The sequence below is a fragment of the Ochlerotatus camptorhynchus genome, unplaced genomic scaffold (assembly GCF_037179485.1).
Source record: "Ochlerotatus camptorhynchus isolate MF236.1 unplaced genomic scaffold, CSIRO-AGI_Acam_v1.1 ptg000022l, whole genome shotgun sequence".
NCBI classification, from domain to species: domain Eukaryota; kingdom Metazoa; phylum Arthropoda; class Insecta; order Diptera; family Culicidae; genus Ochlerotatus; species Ochlerotatus camptorhynchus.
Genome location: NW_027040514.1, coordinates 5,183,410 through 5,195,783, shown reverse-complemented (window position 1 = coordinate 5,195,783; position 12,374 = coordinate 5,183,410). Strand labels below are relative to the sequence as shown.

General features: G+C 36.6%; 1 protein-coding gene across 1 annotated transcript; it reads left to right on the top strand.

Moving 5' to 3' along the window:
- The first annotated feature begins 101 nt into the window (after positions 1 to 101).
- On the top strand, positions 102 to 11,525 carry MED18 (mediator complex subunit 18). Its single transcript, XM_065225781.1, has 4 exons — positions 102 to 260; positions 345 to 432; positions 10,992 to 11,190; positions 11,250 to 11,525. The coding sequence occupies exons 1-4, from the start codon at positions 127 to 129 to the stop codon at positions 11,468 to 11,470; spliced, it is 642 nt and encodes a 213-aa protein (XP_065081853.1). The 5' UTR covers positions 102 to 126; the 3' UTR covers positions 11,471 to 11,525.
- Positions 11,526 to 12,374: the final 849 nt, after the last annotated feature.

Genomic DNA, 12,374 nt, shown 5'->3' with positions numbered 1-12,374 from the left:
CGGCTGTCAAACCACACACTCGCTTCCTCCAAATAAATTTGTTGTTGTTTACATCGCAGCTTCGGACTGCGTGAATCGCATCTCATTTAATCGGCTGTTTTGTTATCTTTAATTATTTGAGCAATTATGACCACAACGGCCACACCGGTGAATGCCGTCGATTTGCTGAACCAGGCGCTGCAGTCCAATATCATTCCAAACCAGGAGTTTCTGCTACAGGGTTCAATTCTTGATTCGGCTGCCGAACACCTGCTGCATCGGTGAGTGTACTGAGAGAACTGCATGGTTTTTGAGTGATTGTTGTTGCTTAGCGTGAATATCAATAAAGTTTCGATTTATTTTAGATTGCGAGGACTTTGTGACAATGTGGACACCGGACCGGAAGCGTTTGCCGACTACGAGATGTGTCTCAGCTTGAAGGTGCCAGAGAAGGTGAGTTATTTGCATTTTGATATGGTCGTCTTCAAAAGCCTCTTTCTCTCCTCATGGGTGTACCCGGAGTGCGAGGGAGTATTTCTAGACCAACAATTGAAATAGGCAGAGCAACCAAACGTAAATAATGGCTCGCAAATTCCTCAAGAATCATAGCACATCGAAGCAATCTAACACCGTCATCTGATAGAGCAAACTTCCTTTATCGAATGTCATTGTTAGTTTGCGTGGGAGTGTTTTGATTCTCGAGAATTTTGTGTTTAAAGCCATTGTTTACGTTTGGTTGTTCCGCCTATTTCAATTGTTGGTCTAGATTTCCTCCTCATTTCTCGGTACTCGGATGAATTTGTTTTTAAATAATTCAGCTGACAATGTCTAAATGAATAAAATATAAACAAATTAGTTACGGTCAGCTGATAAATTAAAGTCGAACACACCAAAGAAGTTGTTGAGCTGCCGGCTGATTGATCGAATTGGCTCATGTAGTGTATAATTTCTTCTCCGTGGTTCCAAAAACACGTTGACGAAGAGGTCTCTCGGGGTCGTACAAATTTAGCTATGCCAGCAATGTTGGACAGTCGATTTCACCCGTAAGCAGCTTTCCAGCTATCATAGCTTGAGCAACCGTCCATCTCACCTCTAGTGGTTCGATGCTCAGCAGACGGCAACGCTCCTCGTACGGTGGCCAGTTCATTGGGTCACACCAACTAAAACGAAGAGCGTATCTTACAGAGAATGGATTCAATTCTAGCGATCCAGTTAGTATGGAAGGGACACCACACTTTACAACAAAATATGACTCCAATAAAGACCGCACAAGTGAGCAGTAAAGTGACCTAAGGTATCATGGAACTCGTCGGCAATTTCGAAAGTTAAGCCCAATTGATGATTAGCTCGGAAATAATATCATTGTACAATACAGTGATGTTAACTTTTCATGGAGTATACAATCCGTAGATAAGTAAATTTTTCATTGCACTGTGGTCCACTAAACTACCATTTTTTATCATTTAAACACTTTGCTCATTTAATTTCTACAGCCTCAAACGATATGAGGCAACGTAAAACCAAAAGCAAGTCTGGCGAACTTAGTCAGCTACTTTTGGCTGTTTGGACAAGCCCTTATTGTATATAGATTTACGCTTCTATATAGCTTTTTAAATGTATGCGATACATCGAGTTAGACCGTTTATTACGCTTGCAAGCGGAACTTCGTGGAACATAAACATAAGTTACAAGTATGTTTTTTTTTTTCTGGGAAGCATATAGATTCATTGTTTTCCCACTAATCTGCTTCCCTCGTGCTCGCAGTTCTTCAATTTAAATGGAGCAGTAGTGTGCGCTGACTAACTGACAAGCATCTCTATACTACTTATCATCTTATATCAATCCCATATGGCAAAAGTAGGCATTGAGAAAATAGCAGTTGAGAAGAAGTGCAATTTCCATGTAAATATTTTGAAAATCATATTAAATTAGTCCAATTTTTTTTTTCAAGTTAAAAAGAAAAATATGGTTGAATTACCATAAAAGCAGAACTGTAACTTGTCCTCTGGACGATTGAATTTTAGGATGGGACTAATATGCGATTACTCTGCTTGATGGGACAAACTGACTTGATGTTGTTTTCACATTTTTCATGATGAATATCCATAGTTTTATCACGTAACATGAAAGTAGATTCCAATTGATAGTGGATAATGGACAGACAAACAGGCATAACACATTGAATATCTTCCAATAGAAAACATCGTCGCTAAAACACTACTGCCATCTGTTGAGTATACTGTGATGGGTAGTACGCAGAACAGATGGCGGTAGTGTGTAAACATTTAAATTGACCGTCAAATCCGTGTTCGATGAACAACTTGCCAGTGTTATGTCTGTTTGTCTGTGGTGTTATTATCTTAATATAGACGAAAATGCAACCGGGACTGATATGCGATTATCATCCAAAGCCAATCCAAATCCAACCCAAACGCAACCCAAATCCTAACCAATTCGAACCCAAATCCAACATTTAAAACAAATCCAATCCAATTCAAATCCAATCCAATTCAAATCCAATCCAAATTCAATTCCAATCCAATCCAAATCCAATTCAAATCCGATCAAAATTCAATCTAATTATCATCCAAATCCATTCCAAATCCAACCCAGTTCCAAATCCTGTCCAATTTCCAACCAAATCTAATTCAACTTCATCCCAAATCCATCCAAATCCTTTCCAATTCAAACCAAAATCCAATCCAAATCCACCCCAAATCCAATTTAAATCTAATCCCAATCCAACCAAAATCCAATCCAAATCCAATCCAAATCCACCCCAAATCCAATTTAAATCCAATCCCAATCCAACCCAAGTCCACTTCAAATACAATCCAACCCCAATCTAATTCAAATTCAAACCCAATTCAAATTCAAACTCAATTCAAATTCAAACCCAATTCAAATTCAAACCCAATTCAAATTCAAACCCAATTCAAATTCAAACCCAATTCAAATTCAAATCCAATCCAAATACTATCCAATTTCAAACCAAATCCAATTCATATCAAATCCAATCCAAATTCAATCTAATTCTCATCCAAATCCAATCCAAATCCAACCCAATTCCAAATCGTATCAAATTTCAACCCAAATCCAATTCTAATTCGACCTAAATCCATCTCAATCCAATCAAATCTAAATCATTTCCAATTCAAACCCAAATTCAATCCAAGTTCAATGTAAATCCAATCCAAATCCAACCCAACTCCACTCCAAATACAATCCAACCCAAATCCAATCCACATCCAATCTAAATCCAACCCAAATCCAATCCAAATTAAACTCAAATCCATCCCAATCCAATCCAACCCAAATCCTTTCCAAAAAAAAACCCAAATCCAATCCAAATCCACATAAAATTCAATGTAAATCCAATCAAAATCCAACCCTATTTCACTCCAAATACAATCCATCCCAAATCTAATCCGAATCCAACTCAATTCCAATCCAACCCTAATCAAATCCAAATAATATCCAATTCCAACTCAAATCCAATCCAAATCCATCCCAAATCTAATCCGAATCCAACTCAATTCCAATCTAAATCCAATTCAAATCCAATCCAAATTCAGTCTAATTCTCATCCAAATCCAATCCAAATCCAACCCAATTCCAAATCGTATAAAATTTCAACCCAAATCCATTTCAAATTCGACCCAAGTCCATCTCAATCCAATCAAATCCAAATAATTTCAAATTCAAACCCAATTCAATCCAAATCCACCCAAATTCAATGTAAATCCAATAAAAATCCAACCTAAGTCCCCTTTAAAAAGAATTCAACCCAAATTCAATCCAAATCCAATCCAAATTTAACGCAAATCCAATCATAGTGTTATCCACTCCAAGTCCAATCAATTAAGAGATGAACTAGCCTATGGCTAAAAATCTCTCAAATAAAGAAAAAAAAATCCAAGTCCAATCGATATCCTATCTAAATCCAATCCAAACCAAATCAAAACTCAATCAAAATCCAATATAAATCCAATTCAAATCTAATGCAAATAAAACCCAAATCCAATCCAAATCTATCTCAATTTCAATCCAAATCCAATTCAAATTAAATCCAAATCAAATCCGAACTCAATCTAAATTCAATCTAAATTAATTCCAAATCCAATTTAAATAAATTTTAAATGAAATCTACATCCAATCCAAATCTATTCCAAATCCAGTCCAATTCCAACCCAAATCCAATCGAAATACAATCAAAATTCATTCCAAATCCTAAATCCAACCCAATTCCATCTCAAATCAAATCCAAATACAATCCAAATCCTGTATAAATCCAATATAAATAAACTCCAAATCCAATTCGGATCCGATATAAATCCAACCAAAATCAAATATAAATTCAACCCCAATCCAATCCAAACCCAACATAAATTCAACGCAAATTCTATCAAAGTACTATTCACTCCAAATCCAATCCAAATCCAATCAATATCTAATCAAAATCCAATCCAAACCAAATCCAAATCCAATCTTAATCCAATCCAAATACAACCCTAATCCAATCCAAATCCATTTCAATCTAAATTAAATCCAAATCCTATTTAAATAAATTCTAAATGAAATCCACATCCAGTCCAAATCCAACCCAAATCCAATCCAAATCCAATCAAAATCCATTCCAAATCCAGTCCAATTTCAATCCAAATCCAATCAATATCCAATCTTAATCCAATCCAAATCAAAATCTAATCCAAATCAAAACCCAATCCAAATCAAAACCCAATCCAAATCCAATCTAAATTCAATTTAAATCCAATCCAAATCCAATCAATATCCAATCAAAATCCAATCCAAACCAAATTCAAATCCAATCTAAATCCAATCCAAATACAACCCTAATCCAATTCAAATCCATCTCAATCTAAATTAAATCCAAATCCAATTTAAATAAATTTTAAATGAAATCTACATCCAATCCAAATCTATTCCAAATCCAGTCCAATTCCAACCCAAATCCAATCGAAATACAATCTAAATCCAATCAAAATTCATTCCATATCCTAAATCCAACCCAATTCCATCTCAAATCGAATCCAAATACAATCCAAATCCTGTATAAATCCAATATAAATAAACTCCAAATCCAATTCGGATCCGATATAAATCCAACCAAAATCAAATATAAATTCAACCCCAATCCAATCCAAACCCAATCCAAATTCAACGCAAATTCAATCAAAGTACTATTCACTCCAAATCCAATCCAAATCCAATCAATATCTAATCAAAATCCAATCCAAAACAAATCCAAATCCAATCTAAATCCACTCCAAATACAACCCTAATCCAATCCAAATCCATTTCAATCTAAATTAAATCCAAATTCAATTTAAATAAATTCTAAATGAAATCCACATCCAGTCCAAATCCAACCCAAATCCAATCCAAATCCAATCAAAATCCATTCCAAATCCAGTCCAATTTCAACCCAAATCCAATCAATATCCAATCTAAATCCAATCCAAATCAAAACCCAATCCAAATCAAAACCCAATCCAAATCGAAACCCAATCCAAATCCAATCTAAATTCAATTTAAATCCAAACCAAATCCAATCAAAATCCAATCCAAACCAAATTCAAATCCAATCTAAATCCAATCCAAATACAACCCTAATCCAATCCAAATCCATCTAAATCTAAATTAAATCCAAATCCAATTTAAATAAATTTTAAATGAAATCTACATCCAATCCAAATCTATTCCAAATCCAGTCCAATTCCAACCCAAATCCAATCGAAATACAATCTAAATCCAATCAAAATTCATTCCATATCCTAAATCCAACCCAATTCCATCTCAAATCGAATCCAAATACAATCCAAATCCTGTATAAATCCAATATAAATAAACTCCAAATCCAATTCGGATCCGATATAAATCCAACCAAAATCAAATATAAATTCAACCCCAATCCAATCCAAACCCAATCCAAATTCAACGCAAATTCAATCAAAGTACTATTCACTCCAAATCCAATCCAAATCCAATCAATATCTAATCAAAATCCAGTCCAAACCAAATCCAAATCCAATCCAAATACAACCCTAATCCAATCCAAATCCATTTCAATCTCAATTAAATCCAAATACAATTTAAATAAATTCTAAATGAAATCCACATCCAGTCCAAATCCAACCCAAATCCAATCCAAATCCAATCAAAATCCATTCCAAATCCAGTCCAATTTCAATCCAAATCCAATCAATATCCAATCTAAATCCAATCCAAATTAAAACCCAATCCAAATCCAATCTAAATTCAATTCAAATTCAATCCAAATACAACCCAAATCCAATCCAAATCCATCTCAAATTCAATCCAAATCCAATTCAAATTAAATCCAAATCAAACAAAACTCAATCTTAATTAAATCCAAATCCAATTTTAATAAATTCTAAATGAAATCCACATCCAATCCAAATCCAATCAAAATCCATTCCAAATCCAGTCCAATTCCAACCAAAATCCAATCAAAATCCATTCCAAGTCCTAAATCCAATCCAATTCCATCTAAAATCGAATCCAAATTAAATTCAAATTCTTCATAAATCCAATATAAATAAACTCCAAATCCAATTCGGATCCAATATAAATCCAAGCAAAATCAAATATAAATCCAACCCAAATCCAATCCAAACCCAATCCAAATTCAACGCAAATCTAATCAAAAGTACTATCCACTCCAAATCCAATCCAAATCCAATCGATATCCAATCAAAATCCAATCAAAATCCAATCCAAACCAAATCAAAATTCAATCCAAATACAATCTAAATCCAATTCAAATCCAATCCAAATACAACCCAAATCTAATCCAAATCCATCTCAATCTAAATTAAATCCAAATCCAATTTAAATAAATTCTAAATGAAATCAACATCCAATCCAAATCCAATCAAAATCCATTCCAAATCCAGTCCAATTCCAACCCAAATCCAATCAAAATCCATTCCAAGCCCTAAATCCAACCCAATTCCATCTAAAATCGAATCCAAATTAAATTCAAATTCTGTATAAATTTCAATATAAATAAACTCCAAATCCAATTCGGATCCAATATAAATCCAACCAAAATCAAATATAAATCCAGGCTCTTTGTTCGTTGCTAGCAGTTCGGTGCCTTTTATTGCTACGGTGCAAGATGTGTGAAGTAAAAAATACCATCAAGTTTAGCTTCAGCCATTGTGATGCTAAACCAAACATCGGAGAGATAGTAAATTTCGCCAAAGCACTCGACGCGGATCCGGCTGAAATGGAAGCTGTTTATCGCATTGGTGAGGAAAGGGGAGTCTTCATGAAGTTCAAATCAGAGGAAGCGATGCTCCATGCTCTGACATTCAATTCGGAGGATTTAATCTTCCACTATGCGAATGGAACGACGGCAAAGGTACGCATGTCGCATGCTGGTGAATTCATTCAATATGTGCGTGTGTATGACTTGCCACCAGAGGTACCCGACAACGAGCTGGATAAAGTGCTGGGGAAATATGGGAAAATTAAACGCATCATCCGGGAGAAATTTCCAACTGATCTGTGTTTTGAGGTATATACAGGGATACGCGGTATATATATGGATGTGAAGAAGGAAATCCCCACGTCATTACATTTCTTCAATCGCAAAGGAAATATTTTTTATGATGGCAACAAAGATAAATGTTTTCTGTGCAAAGCGGACGGACACCGGAAGCTTTCCTGTCCCAAGCGGAAGGCTCGGAAGGAACCGGAGAAGCAACTGAAGGAAAAAGGAAAGCAAAGTGAAAGAAAACAAAACAGCAGCAGTACGTATGCTGGTGTAGTGGTGGAAGGTGCGTCGTTTGTCATTAGCGATCAGGAAACGGACACGGGGTTGGAGATGTTGAATGAAGAAAACGAAATGGACGTGACGACCCCGACGACCGACGAGAGTAGCGGAGAGCATGCAACGGGAAACGATGTTCAGAAGCAGCAGCAGCGATCACGATTCGGGTTCAATGAAAATGAAGAACAAATTCGGGAAAGAAAGAAGTTGCGTGCACGGGAGAAGACCGCTTTGTCACCGCTTCGATCGCCACCAAGAAAAATCATATGATAAAATATGTTTGTATATATAAATATATTTTTTTTGTATTTTGAGTACCAAAATTGGTATTCTATGTTACTCGGCTCCGCTAAGTTATTTTTATAACATTTGAGCCTGCCAAATAAACGAACTGAAAAAAAAAAAAAATATAAATCCAACCCAAATCCAATCCAAACCCAATCCAAATTTAACGCAAATCCAATCAAAAGTACTATCCACTCCAAATCCAATCAATATCCAATCAAAATCCAATCCAAACCAAATCAAAACCCAATCCAAATCCAATCTAAATCCAATCAAAATCCAATCCAAACCAAATCTAATCCCAACCCATCTCAATCTAAATTAAATCCAATTCCAAATTAAATAAATTCTAAAAGAAATCCACATCCAATCCAAATCCAGCCCAAATCCAATCCAAATCCAATCCAAATCCAATCAAAATCCATTCCAAATCCAGTCCAATTCCAACCCAAATCCAATCGAAATACAATCTAAATCCAATCAAAATGCATTTCAAATCCTAAATCCAACCCAATTTCATCTCAAATCGAATCCAAATTAAATCCAAATCCTGTCTTAATCCAATATAAATAAACTCCAAATCCAATCCAAATTCAATCCAAATCCAACATAAATCCAATCCAAATTCTGAGCATAACTAAAAAGGCATTTCATGGGAATATCAGGAAAATACTAAGTGAATGCTGAGGAGAACTCTGGAACTGTGAACTGAGGAGAAGGAGTGATTTTCAGGGAATCGCTACACTATGAAAATTTCAAAGATTGTTTTTATGTGTCCAACACACAATTTGATCAACAATTGAAATCTATGTGTCGGACACGTACTTGATTTGTGCACACATGAAAACCATGTGTGACCACACATACTATTCATTTGACACATAAATTTCATGTGTATTTCTGAGTGGATTATGGTTATGTGCGGTCACATGAAAATCATGTGCAATATCACATGGGAATTCGTCAATAAAAATGTGTGGAATTTTTTGAGCGTTGGTAGTATCATAGAGGTAACTCTAAGACTAGTAGGTCCCGAAGAAACGTGCTCAACTTTTTGGCTCAGCTCTGGTACTATCTTCGGTCCCAAGCTAATCGATGCACCCCTCGAAACATTGGAAAATCCACGAACCCCTAATTTTATCTGTCAAACTTTCATAGCGAATCAAAACAAACATTGTGTAGTACTGGAATTTATACTAGAATGGGGTACGTTAATCGATTTGCTTGGGATCAATAGGCTAGTCAAGTAGTGAGCCAATTTAAAATCGTTAGTTTCGTATTGATTGTTGGTAATACGCTGCAAGAATTATTAATAATATGAAGTGCTTTGCAAAGTGAATTCAGAGAGTGTTATGTAGTAGATTTTTAAGAGTATTATCAATCTTTAGGGTAATTCGTTATAACTGTAACCTTTAAAAATGGTCATAACGATTGAGCGCTTGCATGAATTTTTGATATCATTATATTCCTAGTATAACCACAGACAAACAGACATAACACATTGAATATTTCTCACTGTAAAACATCGTCGCTAAAACATATCCGCCATCTGTTGAGTATACTGTAGTGGGCACTACACTGAACAGATGGCGGTAGTGTGTAAACGTCAAACGCAAGGGAATTGACTATGCGCGCCACCGGTGGCGGTACTACCAACTACGATACTTTTAAATTGTCCGTTAAATGCTTGTTCGATGAACAACTTGCGAGAGTTATGTCTGTTTGTCTGTGGTATAACGTTCAACGTAGCATACTTAAATTCAAATCTCTCTCCCTTGGTGATGCGTCTAATCTCTGATATTGAACTCATTTTCCACGCATGGTTGCTTTTTACTTTCATAATAATGCGAATAATAAATGTTTCATTCTTTCGTAGATTTCAGTTTCTAAAAGATAACACACGATTTTATACAGATTTATGACATGCTTTATTTTCACGTCCATACCTGCTCGAAATCGGAAACGAATGAAATTTCAAATTCTACTATCAATACAAGCTGATATGTGTACACACTTTTAAACAAAAATACTTGAAAATTTACTTATTTTACACATTGAGAATTACAAATTTGTGAAATCGGTGACAGTTATTCTGAACCACCCTGTAAATTGATCCTGATGAGCGAAGTCTATGACTAGATACCGAAGAAGTTTGAAAGTAGTAAATGAAATACGTAGGGGAAAAGTTCTCTTCGGCAATACCTTAACCTATAATCGTCAGGGGGGTAAACAACGTCCTTGAGAGCTCAATTTTGACATGTGGATACATTGTGTTTCAGAGCAACTATTGGCCAACTTTGAGTGCTCTAGTACTTTGTTTACCTCCTGACGATAATAGGTTAAGGTATTGCCGAAGCCAACTTTTCCCCTATCTGTTATAATTTTTTTATGTGATAGTGAAAGTGGAAGTGATACAACCTCTTCTCATATCATGGAGTTAATCGAGCAATCTTGCTGCAAACTTTAAGCGATTTAGCAAGCCTTGTTTGTAGATTGCTATCGAGATGGTTGCAGTTTCCTTCACACATCACATCGCTAATAATCATGAATTGAGCTGATTATCTGGCGCTTACCCCGATTACGATTTGTGAATTTAGAAAAATGCGGTGCCTTCCCGTTTTTGACAACACCCGATTTTTGTCTTTTTTGCATTTTATAAAATGTATCGAATGCTTTATTCAATTTGAGATTGTAATGGGTTAGGTATTTCTTAAAAAAATGTCTATCCAACTACCCAACTAACAATGTTGGCTGCTGACTAGCTTATACAGCAAAAAATTGCTATATGCTGCTAATTTGTGCCTGTATAGGCTGGTCTGCAGCTTGATTTTTTGTTGGGTAGTACATATCTGAGGAAAGTCATAGCTGATGAGGTTGTGTTGACAAAACTATGCTTATCCTCCCACAGGCCCCCGTAACCGTTCGAGTTCGCAAAGCCCAGGACGCGGACGCTCCCTACCAGCTGCGATACATCGGCCAACCGGAGCTGGGCGATCGCACCCGACTGACGCTGGTCCGTAGCAGTCTGGACATTGCTTGCACTCCCCACGTGGTGGACTTCCTCACCGAAATGGGCTTCCGCGTAGATTTCGAGTACATCACAAAAGGTTTGTCCATTTCCATCGAGCGTTCAATGGCTTTAGTTCATGACTTATTTCATATGCAGGCTACATGTTCCGCAAGGGCCGGATGAAGGTAACTGTGTCGAAAATCTTCAAGGTCAACAGTTCCGAGCCCATCTCGCAGAGCTACCTGGTCGAGCTGTCCGTCCTGGCCCCGACCGGTCAGGATGTCATCGCCGAGGATATGCGAATCTTTGCCGAACAGCTGAAACCGCTGGTGCAGCTGGAGAAGATCGACTACAAACGATTCGCTCAGATGCCCTGAATCACGCCTAAGAACCCGAAGAAAGACATTAAGAAATAATTACCGAACTCTATCACTTCGTTTGACTTTCCCCGAAAAACCCCGCAGACTAATCGGAAGCGCATGAATGAGAGCACAATTCCGACGAGATGAAAGAAACCCATCGCTGACGGACAGCGAGCGGACGGGTGACGTTCAAACGGAAAATTTACGAGGAATGTGACTCATGCTGAGGTGCTGTAATATCTCGGCAGAATGTTTGTTACGCTCACTTTGTGCGCAAAAATGTGATTTGGTTGTTTTTGTTGCTCACGTTTGTTCGGCTTCAAAGGCGTGCGCACACTCTCTTTTAGCGAACACTTTCACGTCTAATTAAAAATGGTGTAAAAAATGTACTCATGCTTCTCGCCTGATATTGTTGGTCCCACCCGACGGTCCAACCTCCCCCGGAACATCCTTTTTGGTCTCCCACTCTCGCGGCAATGCACAATGGGCGAAGCCGGTCGTAATTGATTTTTGTTTTTGATGAATTATTATTCTTATGATATGTTTTTTTTTTCAAATCCTCAGATGGATTTTGGCCCCAAATTGCAAAATATCAGGATAATCCGACAATAATTTGATTTTGTGCATATCGGCAAAGATAAAAATTTGTTCGTCATAATGTAACACACCATAATAGTGACATAACTGGTACACCTACCCTATATGTATAGTAAATTTCAATGGCATCTTTTTTTCTCATCCTTAACGACAAAAACACACTCAATAAAATCACACAAAATTCGTTATAACCTTTGTTTCCCGGAAAAAAAAATTGAACGTCAAAGCCCATGAATGATTTCTATAGATTGTCGTCAACATTTTTTGACCTGAATATTCATCAAAAGCGAATTATTTCCACTTTTCCAATTTTCTGTATGGG

Excerpts from the sequence above, each read along its gene's own strand:
- MED18 (XM_065225781.1), top strand. The coding sequence starts at position 127 with ATGACCACAACGGCCACACCGGTGAATGCCGTCGATTTGCTGAACCAG. Across the intron at positions 261-344 it reads GCCGAACACCTGCTGCATCG|ATTGCGAGGACTTTGTGACA; the intron begins GTGAGTGTACTG and ends GATTTATTTTAG. Across the intron at positions 11,191-11,249 it reads TTTCGAGTACATCACAAAAG|GCTACATGTTCCGCAAGGGC; the intron begins GTTTGTCCATTT and ends TTTCATATGCAG.